Source organism: Plutella xylostella, chromosome 30 (assembly GCF_932276165.1).
Source record: "Plutella xylostella chromosome 30, ilPluXylo3.1, whole genome shotgun sequence".
Lineage (NCBI taxonomy): Eukaryota > Metazoa > Arthropoda > Insecta > Lepidoptera > Plutellidae > Plutella > Plutella xylostella.
In genome coordinates, this window is record NC_064010.1 from 3,278,943 (window position 1) to 3,299,368 (window position 20,426).

Genomic DNA, 20,426 nt, shown 5'->3' on the forward strand with positions numbered 1-20,426 from the left:
GTGATGGAAAACATCGTGAGGAAACCTGCACATCTAGATTCTAGATGTGTATCCTAAGTGCATTGTACTTATCCCAAAACGGCGATATGGTTCGCAACCTATCACGTGAGTACAAATGTGCTGCGAAAAGTGGGTGGCTGGCTTGTGAGCCACCTCTGACTACCCCTTCGGGATTACAGTCGTATATTATTATATATTTTCATACAAAATATCACGTTTTTTTTGGAAGAACAGATAGTTAAGTTATTCTGTCTCTCTTCATTTCTATCACTCATTGTACCGAAGCAAACGCATTAAAGATGCATTTATACATGCGCTAGAATATTTGTGAAATCACTGCCGGCTGCAGTCAAAATGTAAATTAATGCTAATCATATTCCCTCGTCCGTTTCACTCGCTTTGTCTATTAAACAATACCTAGCGGATTGTGAAATAACTTAGCTATGCTTTTAGTATGGTATAACGTAGATAAATTGGGACAGTGTTTCAAAAATTAAACGAAAGCCTGAAAAGGGGTTTCTGAATTTTCTGAACAAAAAATGTGGTATTTTAAATCTATAAAAGAAAATAGTTATAAATAGTATAAATTGTACCTGTTTCTGAAAAGTTATACCGTCATTAAAAGCTTGAATGCAATAGCAAAAATAGATAAACAGTACACGTAGCAAGTAGGTAGGTACTTCAAGTCTGAAAAGAAGTGATAGATTCTGAAATACTTATGTTATTTGTTTAGGAAGAGTATTTCTAAAAAAATACTCTGTCAGCATTCAGCAAAAAAACTACAAAAGTTATAAGGTACCTAACATTTTTTTTATCAAATACAATAGAGATAAGATTCATTGATAAAGTGGGAATACTTGGTTTCTGAAAGTAGCTATTATAGTATAAACTACACTCACGGGAAATGAAAAAGTTACAATCACAAAATGCAGACTCTAAACAACCCCATTTTTATCAAACATTTACTTTGAGATTTTAACAAAATATTACCGGTTTTAGTTGGTAATATCCTGATGCTCTGTTTTTTAAATGTACTTCAATGTTGCAGAAGGCGTTAAGCCAGTCTTTTCCGTTTAGGAGTAATTTGGTCTTTTCTCAATGGAACCTTTTCATTACACGTGAGTGTATAACTATAGTATATCCTAACTAATATTATAAATGCGAAAGTAAGTGTATCTGTCTGTCTGTCTGTCTGTCTGTTACTCTTTCACGCCAAAACTACTGAACGGATTTGAATGAAATTTGGTATACATACGGTCTAGACCCTAGGAAAGAACATAGGCTACTTTTTATCCCGGAATTCCCACGGGAAAACTTTTTAAGGCGAAGCGAAGCGCGCGGGAACAGCTAGTAGTATATACTTAAATAATTCTGAGTCGCAGGGGGGTCACTCGATATCACGAAAAATAATTTTTCGGAGCGCATCTACGCGATCCACGACTCTATCTCCTGGTATTAAACGTGCCGATTGCACGACAGCTTCCATTCGTTAGTTTTTTGTCAGTATAAAGTAACCCTCCTGTTTCTAATTTGAGTAGGAAGTCCTCAATGACAAATAATAATTATTGAGTTTCTATTTCCGCTTTGTATTCCAATTTGCCAGGTCTTAGATTTACAATATAGGAACAAGATGGAGTATCAGTGCAAATAACATCTCGACATATAACATCCCACTTCTACCATCATCATCATCATCATCATCATCAGCAGCCTATAGCAGTCCACTCCAAAGGCCTCTCCCAAAGCACGCCACTGGATGCGATCTTTAGCTTTCCGCATCCAATCATAACCAGCCACCTTTCGCAAGTCGTCACCCCATCTAGCCGGAGGGCGTCCCACACTACGTTTGCCTAGTCGCGGCCTCCACTCCAGAACACGTTCTTCCATTTCCACCACTGAGGTCTTATTTTGAATTTGTTCGGTTACAAGATTTGTGACCTTGACCATCAATGGTTGTCATTAGTTTGAATAGTTTGTCAGTAAACAAAATGCGACAGATTTTTGCTTTGTTTTTGTATGTGACAAACCATCTTTTTCGTATACATTGTTAATCTAAGTGCCAGGCTGTAATTTATTTTCTCTTCTCAAAAGTAACTCAAGAAAGGCATTGAATTGTAACAGATGCTGATTTAATTTTAGCTTTCATTTTCACATTATTCTCTACAAAATTACAATAACTTTTCAAAGTTCATTAACTTACGGCCGTTTTCACAGCTGAAAATGACAAGCTAAGCCGAACTTAAGTACCTATATGACATGCAACGCGGATAATCGGCCTGATACTCATTTTTTTGGCTACACCTAAGTTTATTTCAAGGTAGATTCAATCAAATGATAAGTTACATTGCATAATATTATATCAAATGATAAACATCAATAAGTTCATTTTACAGCGCATTAGAATATCACCAACTAAATAAAAAAAAAGTCTAAAGAAGGCCATTAATGTCAATATTATGTGAGTGGAACTTTTTCATTGCTCACTAGTGCAGGTACATTCAAAATTTCATAAAAATCATTCCAGCCGTGAAAGGGTAGCAAACATCTATTCAGTAATACCTACTTTCAAACTTTGACGTGTATTATTACACTCACGGGCAATGAAAAAGTTCCACTAACAAAATGCTGACTCCACAAAAGGACCAAAATTTTTTCTAACATTTAATTTAAAATTTTAACAAAATATGACCGTTTTTAGTTGGTAATATCCTGATGCTCTGTTAAATGACAATGGGCGTTTTGGGACATATGTCCAATAAAGATTAGTCACACATCGTTGGATAGCTTAGGATAATTGGACAGTAAATCAGGACTATTCGCTTCCGTTATTCATATTCTGCAAAAAAATACCTTTTTAACGACGTATCACTCATTTCTATTGGTGATGGTCCCAGATTCCATATATGTGTGCCCAGTCTTTAGTTGCTAATATGCTCTGTTAAATGTACTTCAATGTTGCAGAAGGCTTTATTAAGCTAGCCTTTACAGTTTAGGAGTAATTTGGTGCTTTTCTCAGAGTGGAACCTTTTCATTGCCCGTGAGTGTACTAGCATTCATTCATTTCACTTGCCAGTCCAGTCGAAAACAAAACCACTGAACAAAAAAGGCTTAGCAATTGATCATGGCCTCTGCAATTGGCAGTTACACTTTTTTTTATTTCTCCAAGTCAATAAAAGACCCTGCTTGCCCGCTTAAAGGAGCCACCGACTCAGAAAATTAGATTGAAGTATTGAAAAGCTTTTACAAGGAATAGAGATCACAATTCTCTCGAGGAATATCGGATTTTACAGGCGAGTACCTAATGTGGGGAAATATCTGGTGACGTCGTTTTAAAAGTAAGTCTTTTCTTGTTTTAAAAAGGCTAAAAACCCCATAAACAATGCATACTTACCCCATAAAAATAAACCCCGAAGTTGCGAAGGATCGCGATCGTGGCACCAAACATAAGGAGCCCTTAGCCCAGCAGTGGGACATAAATAGGCTATTTAAAAAAAAACCATCAAATCAAAAGTATAAGTGGTTCCAACCGGTTCTAAGGTTACACAGGGGGTCTCTACAATTAAAACAATAATTTTTCAGAACATAATGTACCTCAAAACCAGTCTATATGCAAATGGACTACTCTCATTGAATGAGTTTCCGAAATGAAAGGTTTTAAAACCTTTGTTTTTATTACATTAAACAGGACGTGACCGCAAGTAAATTTTTTTTTTTTTAACCCCTTGACGGGTGTTATACGTTTAACTTGTTTGTGTATTTGTCTGTGGTAGCGTAACTTTCGAACGGCTTAATCGATTTCCGATTTTTTTGGGACATAGGTAATGGTAATGTTAGTAGTTAGTTTTCCTATCCTAGCCATACATTATTATCAAAATCGGCTTAGCCGTTCAAAACGCCCATACAGGATGTTCAAAAATTTGTACAGTAAGCCGAAAAGAAAGTTGTTCTTGGTGGGGTAGTATTTTTAGTTGTAAATTATAGCCTTCTATATCTTTATAATTCATGCTAGTTACATCTCGGTAATAATAATAATTTAAAAGAAAGAAAATTTATTTATTTCTTACACACACAGAAACAACACATACATTTAGAAGAAAAGGTTAAAAAGTAAACAAAATTTAATGTTTGTTAATAAACCTTTGTTCTATACCAACGATCAAAGCAACTGACTCAGCCTTTTCAATAATATTAGTGTAAAAATAAACATTAAACATAGTACAGCACTAATTTAGTTTATTGTTATAACATAATTTCATATCGAAGCAATCAAGCTTCGGTGTTATTAGTCAGTATCGATAATCGATATTACTTATCATTAATAATAATATTTAATAGACCATCAAACAAATGGAAGCAATAAATTTTGTTATAGATAAGTACCAACATAATATTCAAATTACGAGAAGTACCTAATATAAATAATGATTAGTGTAATCAGACATAATTTTCAACAGAAACAAGTACCTAAGGGCCATCATTAGCCTATAGCAGTCCACTGCTGGACGTAGGCCTCTCCCAAAGCACGTCACTGGATGCGATCTTTAGCTTTCCGCATCCAATCATATCCAGCCACCTTTCGCAAGTCGTCACCCCATCTACCTAAGGGTGAATTAGCTTATTATAATGCTAAACCACTTTCCCACTAAATTTTTGAAATTTAACGAAAATAATATAAATTAATTTGCTTATTGTTGGACAGTGTAATCATGAAAGTGCAATTACTAACTAATTATTTGCTTTTGACGACCGAATGGCGTAGTGGTTAGTGACCCTGACTACTGAGCCGAAGGTCCCGGGTTCGATTCCCGGCTGGGGCAGATATTAGTTTAAACACAGATATTTGTTCTCGGGTCTTGAAGGTGCCCGTAAAATGGCAATAGGCCCGCCCACTTGGGACTAACATAACACTGGCAAAAAGTGGGTGTAGCAATTCATCTCTGCCTACCCCGCAAGGGAGTACATTAGTACAAGGTGTGAGTATCTTTTTTTTACTTGCTTTTAAACTAGTGGATAACTGCTTACTCATAACTCAACTGTGAATACGTTAGGTTATAATTGTATTATAAAATAACGATTTAAAGTTGGCTTTGGTTTCAATAAGCAACAGATGATATCTGGCTTAAAGCCACATTCTTTCCCATTTCAAACCACAAATTTAATACAACAGCTATACTTAAGGAAATGTATACTGTAATATTGTTCCTATCCCATTCCGTAGTAGAGTGTTCTGCTCTGCATCTGTTTATAAATACATAATAATACCTATATAATCATTTGTTATACAATTTGCAATGTAGTTACTGTAGCAGCTGTATCACGAATAATTTTGACACTTGACGACCGAATGGTGTAGTAACACGTAATAACTTTACTTTCATAACAACCATGAAGATAAACAAAGTCCATAGCTATTCATATTCTCAAAACAAGACACTTATACGCCGCAACGATCGAATGGCGTAGTGGTTAGTGGCCCTGACTGCTATGCCGAAGGTCCCGGGTTCGATTCCCGGCTGGGGCAGATATTTGTTTAAAGACAAATATTTGTACTCGGGTCTTGGGTGTTGATATTTTTATTTAATATGTACCTATCTATGTATCTGTGTAGATATATCAGCTGTCCGATACCCATAACACAGGCTCTGCCTAGCTTGGGGTCGGATGGCCGTGTGTGAGATGTCCCCACATATTAAAAAAAAACGATAATAGGCTCTTCGGCAGACATACCCTGCTATACTCACAACAAATCTACAGTGCCACAAACTTATCTGTTCCGGTGAGAGCGAACTAAATTGATCCATATCTCATTACTTACTTATGAATTGTATATTGTAAAAGATTAGATGGGTTTATTAACACCGCAAGAGCGAATTAACAATACGCGCCAACTTAAAATCTTATAGAATTAAGAAATATTAGAAATTTATGTGAGCTGTAACCAGAACAGATAAGTTTGTGGCACTGTACTTCAATTTATCACAAGATTAGCGTTGACATACACAACAATAGACACATAAGTAGAATTTATTTACTGGAACTCTGAAGTTTCATCAGTCATGCTGAAGTGTTGATGATTAATGTATCATCTGAGATTAACAATATAATGAGAAGATGGTGTGTACACATACAAAAACAAAGCTGTCCGCATTTTGTTTAGGCCCGGGTCTCCTATTTACTCCGTAGGTCGCGTCAAGTGTCACCGCCGTAGGCCGCGTCACGATACTCACTATATCTACGCGCCAACGTCAGCGTGTGAGGGAGACCGCATCAGTACATTTCTATAGTGAGCATCGTGACGCGGCCTACGGCGTGACGCTGGACGCGAACTACGGCGTAAATAGGAGACCAAGGCCTTACTGACAAACCGTTTTAAGTTCAACCTGACAATCATCTGTAACTTAGCTATATATAAGTACTGAATATTTATATTTATTTTATCCTGTTCTTTGTTAAGACTTTTTTTGTTAAAGACAAATTAAGAACATAAATGTCAGCATACTATACTTTGTTTACTTACCTTAATACTAATTATTTTTGTTTTGTTTTTCTTTGTGTCTAAAAAGTGTAAACTTCACGTTAGCTTGCTAAATTTTTATATTGAGTTCTACGAAGAAACCTGTTATTGGCCTTACTGATAAATTATTACCACCTAAGACATTGTAATATATACGCTGTTGGTTTCTCAATAAATAAATAAATCATTGCGCTAATGAATAAAATCACAAATCTTCTAATCGAACTAGGTATTTCAAAATAAGAGCTGAGAGGTAGACGTGGGGTGTTATTTGTCGAGACGTTACGTTCGTATCTTGTTAATTTAATTTCATAAGTAAATAATAAAAATAAAAAAAACACGCACTCACGCCTTGTACTAATGTACTCCCTTGCGGGGTAGGCAGAGGTGCATTGCTGCACCCACTTTTCGCCAGAGTGTTATGTTAGTCCCAATGTTATTACATTGCCATTTTACGGGGGCGGGCCTATTGCCATTTTACGGGCACATCCAAATATCTGTGTTTAAACAAATATCTGCCCCAGCCGGAAATCAAACCCGGGACCATCGGCTCAGTAGTCAGGTCACTAACCACTACGTCATTCAGTCGTCAGTATATAATAAATATGGATGAATTATAATCACAAGGCCAAGGGATTGTAAAGGCAGAAGTTATTGATGCATTATTATGTACATTTCTAATACCCGACGTACGAAATTAGAATAACCAAATACTACTCGATAAGAATACTAAAGTGGGCTCGTTAGTACAAGAGGCCAGGAGGGTAACTCTATACTGACGAAAAACGAACGATCGAGAGCTGTCGAGCTATAGACACGTTTAATACAACGAGATAGAGTCGTGGCTCGCGCAGCAGCGCTCCGAAACTTCATGTGAAATAGACCACGACCAAGGGTTGGCTGGAAGAAATTGCTTTTGGCAATAAGCCCGCCTTTGTGTACTAACCTCTTCTTAATTTGTATTTTGTCTTTGTATGTTATTTTTTAAGTATGCAATAAAGTGTCTATTAATAATTAAATAAATAAATAGATAGAGTAACCCCCAGGTCCTTGTAAAGTACTTAATTTTTTTTTCATATTATGTTCAAGATAGTAATCCCCTAAGGGGTGGTCCGAAGTGATTCGTAAGTGAGTCACCCACTTTTCGTAGTATATTTTTGAAAGGCTGCGAGCCGTATTGCTGTTTCGTAGTGAGTATTAAATTACTGGAGACGATAAGGTTCGCAGCCTATTAGTTGAGTACAAAAATGCACAGGGAAAAGACGGTCGAATGGCGTAGTGGTTAGTGGCCCTGACTGCTATGCCGAAGGTCCCGGGTTCTATTCCCGGCTGGGGCAGATATTTGTTTAAAGACAGATATTTGTACTCGGGTCTTGGGTGTTGATATTTATTTATTTAATATGTATCTACATATCTTTGTATTTGTGTAGATATATCAGCTGTCCGATACTCATAACACAGGTTCTGCCTAGCTTGGAGTCGGATGGCCGTGTGTGAGATGTCCCCACATATATTTATATTTATTTATTTATAAAGCGAGTGAATCACTAGCAAGTCTCCTCTGGCTAGCACGGGGCTCAATTAAGACGTGACAAAAGTTTTGCATCGTGCTCATTCACATTGCGCAGCCTCAAGAGTGAACGCGACGTAGAATTTTTGTCACGTCTTAATTGCGCCTCGTGCTAGCCCTTCTGATTACCCCTTCGAGGATAATAATCGTGAGTATAATTATGTATATGTATGTAATGCCCCGGAAGGCAATGATGTAATCTAAGAACTAGTTAGCTATCTCGCTCACTCATCAAGACGGATGGCGACCATCCATCATCGTCTCTCTCATTCGGAGACATCTGCAATGTGGTTGATGAAGAAGTAAGTTATCTTCTAATAAACTTACTCTTACGAGCAATGAAAAAGTTACATTGAGAACAGACCCCTCAGCATGAATTTTCATCGTGAACGTGACGTGAAATTACTCTATGAATTTTGTAGGGAAATTTTAGTTCTGCTACCGACCGCCAGGGGCGCTGTTCATATTTTCATACAAAATTACTCGATGAATTCTACTTCACGTTCACGATAGGCTAGCTAAATGACCCCGTCTGCAATATTGAAGTAAGTTTAACAGCGCATAATAATATTTACCAAACAAAAATGTAAACATTTAAGTTAAAGATTTAACTTAAATGTTTAAAAAAAAGCGTACTTTGGAACTTTTTTATTGTTGACCAGTGTATCCTAACTAATATTATAAATGCGAAAGTAACTGTGTCTGTCTGTCTATCTGTCTGCTACTCTTTCACGCCAAAACTACTGAACGGATTTGAATGAAATTTGGTATACATACGGTCTAGACCCTGGGAAAGAACATAGGCTACTTTTATCCCGGAATTCCCACGGGAAAACTTTTTAAGGCGAAGCGAAGCGCGCGGGAACAGCTAGTATTATATGTTAATTACTTCTACCGTTTTACTTACTACACCATCCTTTCAGACACTTTTCAAATGGACTTAATGGAGCATTCCTTTAATGGATTTAGGCCTTGGTCGAAGGCACGACAAATGCTTTACTGGACGTAGCCTTTTGACTTTGGCTATAATTCTATGTTTAGGTGTAAACACCTTTGGGGTTCCGTATTCTCAATGATCATGATGATGATGCAGTGGTTATTGACTCTGGCTGCTGTGCTGAGGGTCTTGGGTTTAACCCCTGGCCGAGGCAGATAATTATGGTCTTAGGTGATACTTAGATTTTTAACCGACCTCGAAAAAAGTAGGCGGTTCTCAATTAGTTTTTTTTAGCGATATTTTCTGCAGTTATGAGAAGATTTTGTAAATTAATTGTTGTGTAATATCTCCAGCCTGCCAAGCGTGGAGGTTACGGCACTAACTGCAAAGGACTACGTACTAAAATTACGTGCTTGGTTTCATAGTTTGGTTATATCCTGTAGCCACCACTACAGGATGTTAAAAAAAGAGATAGTAATGGAGCTGACTCGGGAAGTCAAACTTTAAAAAGTTTCAGAACAAAGGATGTTTAAAATGACCCACTGAGTCACTTCCTGTGTGCGTATCACGAGTGTTGTCGACTTAATTTGATAGCTGCAAGTCACTGGAATTTGAGTATGAGATTTATTAGTTTCTAACGTTACCGACAGGGGCGCTGATCAAGATGTCATACAAATTGCTACCGAATTACGCTACCGACTTAAGTCGACTGCTGTACTCGTGATTCGCACACTGTTGGCCAATTTATATTTAACTGATAAAACGAGTGATTTTACCTATTTCCGTTCCGATTTTACACGAACAATAATCAAAACATCGAAGTCGAACCACTTACATTACATTAAATTTGTATTTATTATTCTCAAGTTGACAAAACAAGCACTTCTGCACGTTCTGTTTAAGTATTGTTTTGTCAGAGGGCCAAGGGCTGATTATTTGAATGTTTCCACGGTATTAAACGGTTAGAAAGAAATAAATAAAGAGTGATTGCAACCAACGAACGACCGAATGGCGTAGTGGTTAGTAACCCTGACTACTGAGCCGAAGGTCCCGGGTACGATTACCGTCTGGGGCAGATATTTGTTTAAACACAGATATTTTTTCTCGGGTCTTGAATGTGCCCGTAAAATGGCAATAGGCCCGCCCCCTATTACATTGGGACTAACATAACACTATCGAAAAGTGGGAGCAGCAATGCACCTCTGCCTACCCCGCAAGGGAGTACATTAGTACAAGGTGTGAGTGTTTGTGTTTTATTGCAACCGTCTTTTGTTTTCAGATCTCTCGTCTCGCTCACTCTTGCGCATCCGTCCCTTTCATTCATCGTCATAGATTAATATTTTTTACCTATTTACTTTGCTTTCCGTTTTATTCCCAAAATAATATTGCCTGAAATAGTACAAGTTACTATCTTTTTTATTTACCCAAGTAATACCATCACCACCCTTCCTTACCCAATGACGCTGAAGGCAATAATTTAATTCCCTACTTACTCGATCGTTCTAGCAGCTGCTACATCGACAGCTGGGTCTTACCTGTGAGACAAAATAAAATAATGTTAGTGTTATTTTATTATACCTAATACTTAAATAAATAAATATGTGGAGACATCTCATATAAGCCTGTGATATAAGTATCGGATATAAGTATGAGATACATCTACACAAATACATAAATATACACAATAATATGAAATAGATAAACGAAAACCAGACACAAGGCAAACACAAATACTCATCACACAGATGTTTGCCCTGGGTAGGATTCGAACCCGCGGCCCCAAGCTTCGGCAGCAGCTTTAATACCGCCTTAGCTACGGTTCCGTCATATACTGAAACCTAGAACCTTCGCCATGAATGCACTTTAGCAACCCGCCTCACCATTCGGGCATCTACCAAGAAGAATCTAACCTTGAAGTCTGTTTTTTAATCTCAGATACTAAATTGACAGATGATGAACCGTTTAGAATCTGTCAATTTAGTATCTGAGATTAAAAAACAGACCTTAGGTACTGTACCTCTTCCCTCAATCAATCGAATTACTTCGAACATGGCTTATAGGCTGAGACCGCAGTTCTGATTGGCCAATTAAGACTCCTTGTGGGTTGGGTAATTTTCTAATTGCTTAGACATAGTTGATAGTGCTTTTCAAATGCAAATGGGTAAGTATGGCCTGTTTCGCTTGGGCTCTTATTTTGCATTGGTTCAGTTGTCATTAGGTTTTGAAATTAAAGCTGCGTACAGACCGGACCAACGAACGCCCAACGAACGCCCTGAAGTGTGTATGTAACCTACGTATCTTAGTGTGTGTATTACTCATAGCCAAAGCTCTATGTCTACCCTTATTTGGACATTTAATAAACGTCACTCGAAGAATTCGGTTGTTTCACTGATATCCTAAAGAGCCCCACTTCATGGCGATTCTGCCGAAAGTAAAATATAAAAATAAAGTCAAAAGTGAACTAAAGTGAATTTTACGTAAACTCTTCGAACTTTAACCATGGGGAAGACAATGTCCAAGGAGGAAATTATCATCGCACAAAATGCAGCTGGCGGAGGAAATAGTGCGTCAATCAAACAAATTAAACTACACCTAAGTGCCATGACCATCATATTCACGGTCATCATGTGCGTGTTGCTGCTTGCTGGATGCTAATTTCTGCTGAAAATGTACAAAAAATGCCACGTCCAATGGATAAGTGGCCTGATCAACCACGAGTCGTAGACATACTAAAGAAACCGTATGATTCAGTAGAGATGATCTTTATGAAAGAAGAAGAATTACAAAAGTTAAGAAATAAAAATGAAATAAGAGAAGAGTATGAATGTTTTTCAATAATTGAGAAGAAAGGAGCTCTTTGTATATCTTAATTTCAAGGCATGTTTCTCACGATCTGAGTTTGTGCAAAAATTAAGTTGGTATTGTGAACAAGTTAAATTGACATTAAAGAAATATGCATAGTAAAAACTAAAGATAATGTAGAATTTGTTAAAGATTTATGTAATGAAATAAAATTAAGAGAAAAATGGTCCGGACCACGAATTTGCATTCTTAGAGGTGTTACGAGTATAACACAAGAAAATGAGAGGAACTTTATTCTTAATGACCTTAATTCTTACCATTTACTCCCAATAAGTGGACATGCAGGAGTGAGAAGAATGGTTAATAACATAAAACGACGATACTATTGGCCAAACATTTATAAAGACGTTCAGGAATATGTAAAGAAATGTTCGAAATGCCAGTTAATGAAGCATTCTCGACATACAAAACAACCAATGGAAATGACTAGCACAGCCAGTTCGGATTTTTAAAAGATATTTTTAGATTTAGTGGGCCCGTTAGATAAGGATATAGATGATACCTAACTGTTATATTTTAAGTATTCAGTGCGAATTAAGTAAATTTGTACTCGCTTATCCACTTAAAAATAAGGAAACGGTAACGGTTGCTAGGACTTTCTTAAACAATTTCATTTTAATCTTTGGTATTCCGAATATCATAGCCACTGACAGAGGAATCATCTACAATGAGTAAGGTAAGTAACCTACTTGGTATTCAAAAACTTACATCCACTTCATACCATCACCAATCAATTGGAGCACTCGAAAACGCACACAAACATCTAGGCTCATTTTTGAGAATTCAGTGTGAGAAGCACCATGACTCTTGGAGCTATTGGCTACCTTATTGGTGTTTTGGTTTTAACAACACTGTTCATACTGCAACAAAATACGATACGCCTTACGAACTTGTTTTCTGAAATCCTAGTAATATTCATAGTAGAGTTATAGATGATAATAATACTGTATCGCCTTTATACATATAACCATGATGATTATGCATTAAACCTTAAGTACCGTCTTCAAACAGCATGTAAAGACGCTCGAAATAATTTAGTTTTAAGTAAAGAAAAACAAAAACAATATTATGATAAGACAACAAATCCAATAGTATAAATATGAAAAAGACTCTATCTATCTATCTATCATGGCGAGCTGATTTTCCGCATTTAGCCCCCAAGGTGGGCCATTATGCGTGAAATACCTATGGGGTGACTAGCTATTAAGCCACCCAAGCTCACGCCAGAAAGCCAGTAGACGACCTAGGTTGCTCATGGCTTCCCGGAGGGACCCCGGAGATCCGAGGATTTTTGATCGTAGTGTCTCCACGCCTTTGCAATGTAACAAGACATGGGAAGCTGTTTCATCTTCCTCCATGCAACTTCTGCAAAGAGGAGTGGTGGAGATTTTCATGCGATATAGGTGTTTATTTAACCGGCAGTGGCCTGTTATGGTACTTATCACGACACGTAAGTTTGCTCTGTCCAAGCATAATAATTTGCGTGTTAGTTTAGTATTAATTAGTGGTACAAAAGCTTTTGTTTGTTTGCACTCGGCACTGTTACTCCAGAGATTGGTGTGGCATTCTGTCGTTCGGGAACGTAACCAAGAGCGAATTTGGTTGAAAGGGATCGGTACTATCGGCTCTGGGCCTATTGGTGCAGTGTCAGATCCCTTTCGTGCAAGTTCATCAGCAGCGTCGTTCCCCAGCGACCCGCTGTGCCCTTTTATCCACTGGAGGGTTATGTTATTGTTTTGTGAGGCAAGCGATTCTAGAGCTGAGTGACACTCTAGTACTAGCCTCGAAGTTATAGTTTTGCTAGACAAAGCTAGCAGAACTGCAGCACTATCAGATAGGATACGAATACGTTGATTCGTAACCTTTCTAGATTTGACTGCGTTAGCGGCCCGTGTAATAGCAACACATTCAGCCTGAAAGATTGTGTTGTATTTGCCTAGTGCCAGTGAAAAATGAATGTTTAGGTCATCCGAGTGGACACCAGCACCCGTACCTGACGTTTTTTTGGATCCATCAGTGTATATTCTCAGTTCATATATACTGGACTGATCTCTTGGTTCTTCATGCAATTGAATGTTGTAGTGCCTATTAAATATATGGATAAGCGGAATTCGATCACCAATGGCTGCCATCATTGGTTGATGTTTTATGGCTTCCAACATAATGGATGTGTGTGACGCTGTTGAGTTATTTGCCCAGAGGCCAGCTGCTCTTAGTCTAAAAGCGGCGGCAGCTGCTTCCTGTTTCACCACGAGATGTAATGGTGGAAGGTCGAGAAGTACCTCGAGTGCGGCCGTGGGTGTTGATTTCATGCATCCTGTGATGGCTACACATGCAAGCCTTTGTAGCTTTTGCAGCTTGTTTTTTACTGAGCTAAGTTCTGTTCTGGGTCACCAGACTACAGAACCGTAAGTTATGGTACGTCGTATGACAGCTTTGTACAGCCATAATGTTAATTTTGGTTTAAGGCCCCAGGTTTTTCCTAACATTCGCTTACACTGCCAGAAAGCGATCGTAGCCTGTTTTATTTTGTTATCGAGATGTTTATTCCAGTTCAACTTGTTATCTAGCGTTATGCCAAGATATTTCACTTCAGTTGAAAGTGTTAGTTGAGTACCAAATAATGTAGGCAAGCTCATGTTATTGAGTTTTCTCTTGTTAGTGAATAGGACTAATTCTGTTTTACTGGGATTGACTTTTAGTCGATACTCCCTGCACCATTGCTCGACAATCTTCATTGCGGCCTGCATAACGCTACAATGAAGGTTCTCGAATTTCCCACTAATGAGGATGGTGAGGTCATCTGCATAGCCGACTGTATAGAAGCCGCTGCTGTTGAGTCGTCTAAGGAGGTCGTCAACTACCAGATTCCACAGTAGAGGTGAAAGGACCCCGCCTTGAGGGCAGCCTTTAGCTACAATGCATCTGGTTGTCCCGTTTAGGTTGAGTTGTACTGCTCTTATTTTTAACATATTATTTATCCAACCCCGTAGAGTAGGATTAACATTATATTTGGTTAAGGCAATGTTGATACTATCGAAGTTTGTTTTATCAAAGGCCCCTTCTATGTCTATAAAGGCACCTAGTGTTGATTCTTTGTTTGTTAGCGCACACTCAATTTTGTTCACTACGCTATGGAGTGCTGTTTCGGTCGATTTGCCAGCGTGTAACGTTATTTATTTCTTCCAAATAAATAACTTACATATTAGTAAATAACGTCATAATTTAATTGTAAATTCCCTTTTTAAAAGTATCGACTTTATCGATAACTTAATCTTCGCGTCGATAATTCTTCAAATTATCGACGCGTTCCCATCCCTAGCCAGCGAAGCGGTCTTTTGTTCATGTCCCCACTATCGCGGCAGCCCCACTCGGTGACCACTGGCTCTCGATCATTCGTCCACGGGCTACGGCATCGACTGCGCGTGACCCTACCTCACGGCAGTCCTCTAGGTGCCTAGCCCGCTCTAAAGTGTCGAATGACCTAGACCTTACCAGTGGTACCTTGTGCGTGTCTTCCCCAATATCGGGTAAGTGTGATCAGACTTGCTTAGCTCATTTTAGGAACCTATTTGTAATTTAAACTTGTACTAATCGTATTTAAAAGTGTTAATTTCAATTTGTTTAACGTAGCTTCCTTTCTTGTTTTATTCGCTTGCTTACGCGTTAGCTAGCTTAACTAACTGCGCACTTATAGCAGCCAAGATGGCGGACATGCAATTACGCATTATCATTTAGACATTCCATCATCATCAGCTTTTATATTTCTTTTATTTTAATTACGCTAGCTTGCCTAAATGCATTAACGTAGTTTTATTCCAAATTATGCTGCAGCTAGTGTACCGCTTTCGGCCTTTCCTTATTATTACTATTTCTTATTTAATTAATGTTAGGTATTCCGTTCTGGTTTCCACTGCCGCCTCAATCAAGTTAGATTAGGTGCTCTTCTGTAGGTTTTGATGACGGTATGTGGAACCTAGATGATAACTGTGTACTGATGCGTTGGATTTCTATCTATTCCAGGGTCCACGGTACGGTTTACCGACTCCGCGGTTCACCTACGTGGCTTCTACGGCTCGCCCTCTACGTGCTGGTTCGGCAACCCCCTACCTTTGTGTTGCTGACCACGCCGCGCAGCCGAGCTACACGCCACGCGCACGCAACGGCCACGTGACCTGCCTGCCTACCTACCTGGGCACTGGAGAAGAGGACTTCCACGCCGGTCGCGTTATCGGGATTCCACGCCGATACTCTTCGACTCAGGGGAGTCCCTATCCGTGCCAACTGAAAACTGACTGATCGTGTAGTGTAGGCCTAACCCACGTTGACCTTTAAATAAATTTGTGTCAAGCTGAACCCTGGCTTCTCATTTCATCTCACCTCTTAGCTAGCCATTTTTCATAAGCGCGACAAGCGGTATAGGCATGTTGGCTGTTATGTAATGGTTTTTGTTTGAGATTATTATCTCGTATGTGTCTGTCACAAAGTCTTTCTAGGGTCTTTAGTAGAAACGACGTTAAACTAATAGGTCTGTAGGACTTTGGATCCGTGTAGTCACTTTTTCCTGATTTAGGAATAAAGGTTGCTTTCACCTCTCTCCACTGTTTAGGAATGTAGTTATGTGCTAAGCAAGCCTTAAAAATATTCGCTAAGCTTTGCACGATAACCCGCTGTCCCCACACTAGGAGCGCGGGGAATATACCATCCAAACCAGCTGATTTAAAAGGTAGAAAGCTGTTTATGGCCCATTCAATTTTTTCAACGGTTACTAATTCTTGGGCGGTTATCCAATCAGATATTGACGGGTTCGAGTGCTCGCTATTATCCCAGGTCAGATCATCAACGAGGCGGCAGTCTGGGAAATGCGTTTCAAGGAGTACTTGGCACGTTTCTTTATCGTTGTTAGTATAGGTTTTATCGGCTTTTTTTAGGCAGCCAAGGTTTTTATTTTGACCGCAGTCTAAGATTTTTCGGACTCTAGCTGCTTCGTTGTTGGATTCAATGTTTTCGCAGAATCGACGCCATGAGTCTCCTTGGCGGATTCTTATTCGTTTTTTGTAATGTTTTTGAGCTTCTTTATATAGCTCCCAGTCAGCATAGTGTCTAGTGTTTTTGGCCCTATTAAACAGCTTCCTAATCTTACGTCTCAGTCTCTCAAGCTCCGGTCCAGTTTCACTGCCCCAGAGCGGATGGTGCGCGTTGGTATCCGCAGCGATGATCAGCTCTAGGGAGTTGGACTCGCAGTGATGCACCAGGTCCGCCAACTCACCGGGTGGAGGATCTCCATCGCCAGGCATGTAGGCGGACGCTAGTACAATTGAACTACAGTTACCCACCAAGTTCTGAACTAATACAGCTGTTAAATCTTTCGTGCAGAACTGGGTGAGTTGTACTGCGTCCACAGAACGGGGCATGTAAATACACGTGCGTGGGTTAAGAATAGAGGTGTTTAAAAACAACTTACCCCCAATGTTGCTGAGACCGCAGATACGGCTTCCCCTGATCCACGGCTCCTGGATCAGGGCGATGGTCCCGGTGTTGACCTCCAGCTGCCTGCGTAGGGTAGCCGCCGCAATCTGCTTGTGCTGGAGGTTGGTTTGAATGACGGAGAGGTTACTGAGGCGAGCGGAGAACATCACTGTCCACCGACTCCGCATCAGCATCCGACTCTTCGTCATGACCGCCACCGTCGATCCAGGACGATAGAGCCGCGGGGGTCGCAGCAGGCATCGTCTCGGTGGAGGCGCTCGGCAGGGTCGTTGGTGCCTCGACTGGTGCAGCACTCACAGACGTGGGGCTGGAGGTGCACAGCGGTGCTGTTGGTAGCGGGTCCTCACTTTCTTCGGGAGGCTGGCTGCCCAGAACGCCGTTGTTGAAGAACCGGATGTAGATGTTGCCCACTGCAAACGTCATCTGCCGTCCGAGCTCCATGATTCTTGGCACCTCCGATCTGGGGATGCCGAGGTTGAGGAAGGAGTCCTTGCCATTGTGGATCTGGCGGTCGTACAGGGTCCAGTCCCCCACGTTGTACATCCTGTTTTGCCTGATCAGGGTTCTTTGGATGCTCAGCGGCTCGACAGTGCAGGTGTCAGGAACCAGCAGTCCAGCTCTCACCTTGGGCACTAGCTCCGACTGCCCGATGACCGCGAGCTTGGTGTTAGGCACAGGCGATGGCATCACCTCGACCGTTTTCTTCAGCCACGCGAGGGTCTCGTCGTCTTCACACCACATCTTCAAGGCCCCGTGGCTGAGGTGTGGTTTTCCCTTGAAGAGAGGGCAGAAGGGTGTTTCAGTCAGCGGGACGTCCAGCTGCTGAATTATCACCTTCTGCACGGCCACCTTCAGGTCGTTGGCCTGGTCCTCGGTGAGGCTGCGCGCCGGCACGGTGACGAGGGCGACATGCAGGTGTGTCCGCGCGACATTGGCGTAGGTTGGGGCCTGACCTGCTGCAGGAGCAACTTTTGCGCGCTTGGCGCCACCCCTCGGAGAGATTGTCTCGTCAGGGCGGACCCGCTTAGCCGAGGTTAGTTCGGTATCAGCAGGCCTGCGCTCATCAGTGGACTGAAGCCCACCGGCCGGCGCCGCGATGGTGGCAGCATAGCTGCTCCTTTTACCCCTGCTACCCCTGGGAGTGGGGCGTCGAGGTCCAGCGGTGTTGGTGGTGGTCGCCGGGACGGTGGTGGTCGCCGGGACGATACCCGTTTTCTAAAAACTACGTATTGTTTTATAGTGCCTGTCATTCCCGACGACTTGGTCATAAACAACAGGCACTATACCTTCAGTCAGACGGCAGTCTGACATCAGGGATCCATGGAGCAGTGGATCTAGCCGCTGCAGCGTATAGCCACAGTACTCACTAGGAGAGTCGCCTCGGGGTGGTGAGACCCCTCCCTGATGTCCTGACAGGTGCCGGAGCTGTTGATGGCACGCTCACTTCCCGTACTCCATCCGGAGCACTCGTGTTTGGGATCCACACTAGGGACAATGGAGAAGCCATTTGCCAGATCTCCACTCTGGTACCGGAGCTGTAATGCGCGCTCACCTCCCGACATGCAGACCTACATGTCTACCCATGGAGCCTACTCAGCTGGGTCGGCCGGCGCATGCTATCCTCACGCACTACTTGATATCCAGTCAAGCACCGGAGATGTCAGTCCTAGGACCAACTATAAGGGAAACTCACTTGCCCCGTGACTCTTTCGCATCAACGGCCCTCGTCCTAAACCGCTACTTGAGCCACTAGCTGCGCACGGGGGAGACGCCCGGTGACAAGCATACCGGGCAGACGAACGTTGTCCCCCCCTGTAGCTAACCAACTGCCACTACGAATCCATACCCAAGTCCGGATCCACTAGCAAGCTAGTGGAGGGCTCGAGATCCGGACGCCCGTAGTACCCTGGTCCAAACAGCCGGACTCGTAATTCCGGCTGCGCAACCCCGCACACCTCGGGTCCTGGTGGTCGCCGGGACGGTGGTGGTCGCCGGGACAGTGGGTGCCGCGCGCGTAAACGCAGCGCTACTCCCCTTGTCCTTGGGGGCCTCGACTGTGGAGGCGGCCGGCACTGAGGCGGCACTGGGTAACGCGTGCGCTGAGGCTACACTGACACCCGAACCGGCCACTGCACCAGCCGTCCCCACAGTCGATTCCCTCTTGCGACGGTTTCTGTTAGCGCGCTTATTGGCGCGATGTTTTTTGTTGCCGACTTTCCTAGGCGCAACGGTCTGCCATGTCCCCTCGAACTGAAGCTGCTGCTGCTGCGGCATGGCTTCGGCGAGCTCCGACAAGTCTATGGTAGGCGCATCCTTGGCGCCTGGTTTTACGTCCTCCATCCACGCACACGCACAAGCACACAAATGAACACAGCTCGCAATGTTATTCGCAATTGCACGTCGCGGAGAGTTAGGTGATACAATGCACTATCACTCAGCACGTTTATGCTATTTTTGGTGTAAAAACTGAATATTGTTCCGGAGCGTAACGGCGCACCGATGACGGTTTTTTTTTTTTTTTTGATGAAAAAGACTCATTACTATTGGTTAAAAATGAAACAGGAAGAAAACTACATCCATTGTATGAAGGTTCATATATTGTAATAGAAGATTTGTGTTGTAATGTAAAGATTCAAAAGAACAATAAATATGAAATAGTACACAAAAATAGAACAAAAATGTTTAACTCATAATTAATTTTAAGAATAATCATTATGTAATCATTTAGAGTAAAAAAAAGTAATCATGTAACCTATAATATACTTTTTTTTTTCTTTCACCCCCGGAGGTGAAGTGTGTATGTAACCTACGTATCTTAGTGTGTGTATTACTCATAGCCTAATCTCTATGTCTACCTTTATTTGGACACTTAATAAACGTCACTCGAAGAATACGGTTGTTTCACTGATATCCTAAAGGGCCCCACTTCAGCCCAACGATGGATGTTTATCATACATAATACAGGGCAGATTGCAGCAACAAAGGTCAACGAAACCCGTTTGGCGTTGGCGTTCGTTTGGCCGGTCTGTACGCAGCTTAAAACGAAGACAAAA

At 41.2% G+C, this 20,426-nt stretch overlaps 2 protein-coding genes across 3 annotated transcripts in view; both read right to left on the reverse strand.

Moving 5' to 3' along the window:
• The window catches only part of LOC105381501 (synaptotagmin-7), a 487,160-nt gene that overhangs the window by 365,654 nt on the left and 101,080 nt on the right, over nucleotides 1-20,426 (reverse strand). The gene's annotated exons all lie outside the window — the stretch shown is intronic.
• LOC125491048 lies at nucleotides 17,058-18,935 on the reverse strand. The gene is made up of 2 exons (XM_048631938.1): nucleotides 18,741-18,935; nucleotides 17,058-18,588 (listed from the first exon to the last, which is right to left on the reverse strand). Exons 1-2 carry the CDS (start codon nucleotides 18,933-18,935, stop codon nucleotides 17,497-17,499), a joined length of 1,287 nt encoding a protein of 428 aa, XP_048487895.1. The 3' UTR covers nucleotides 17,058-17,496.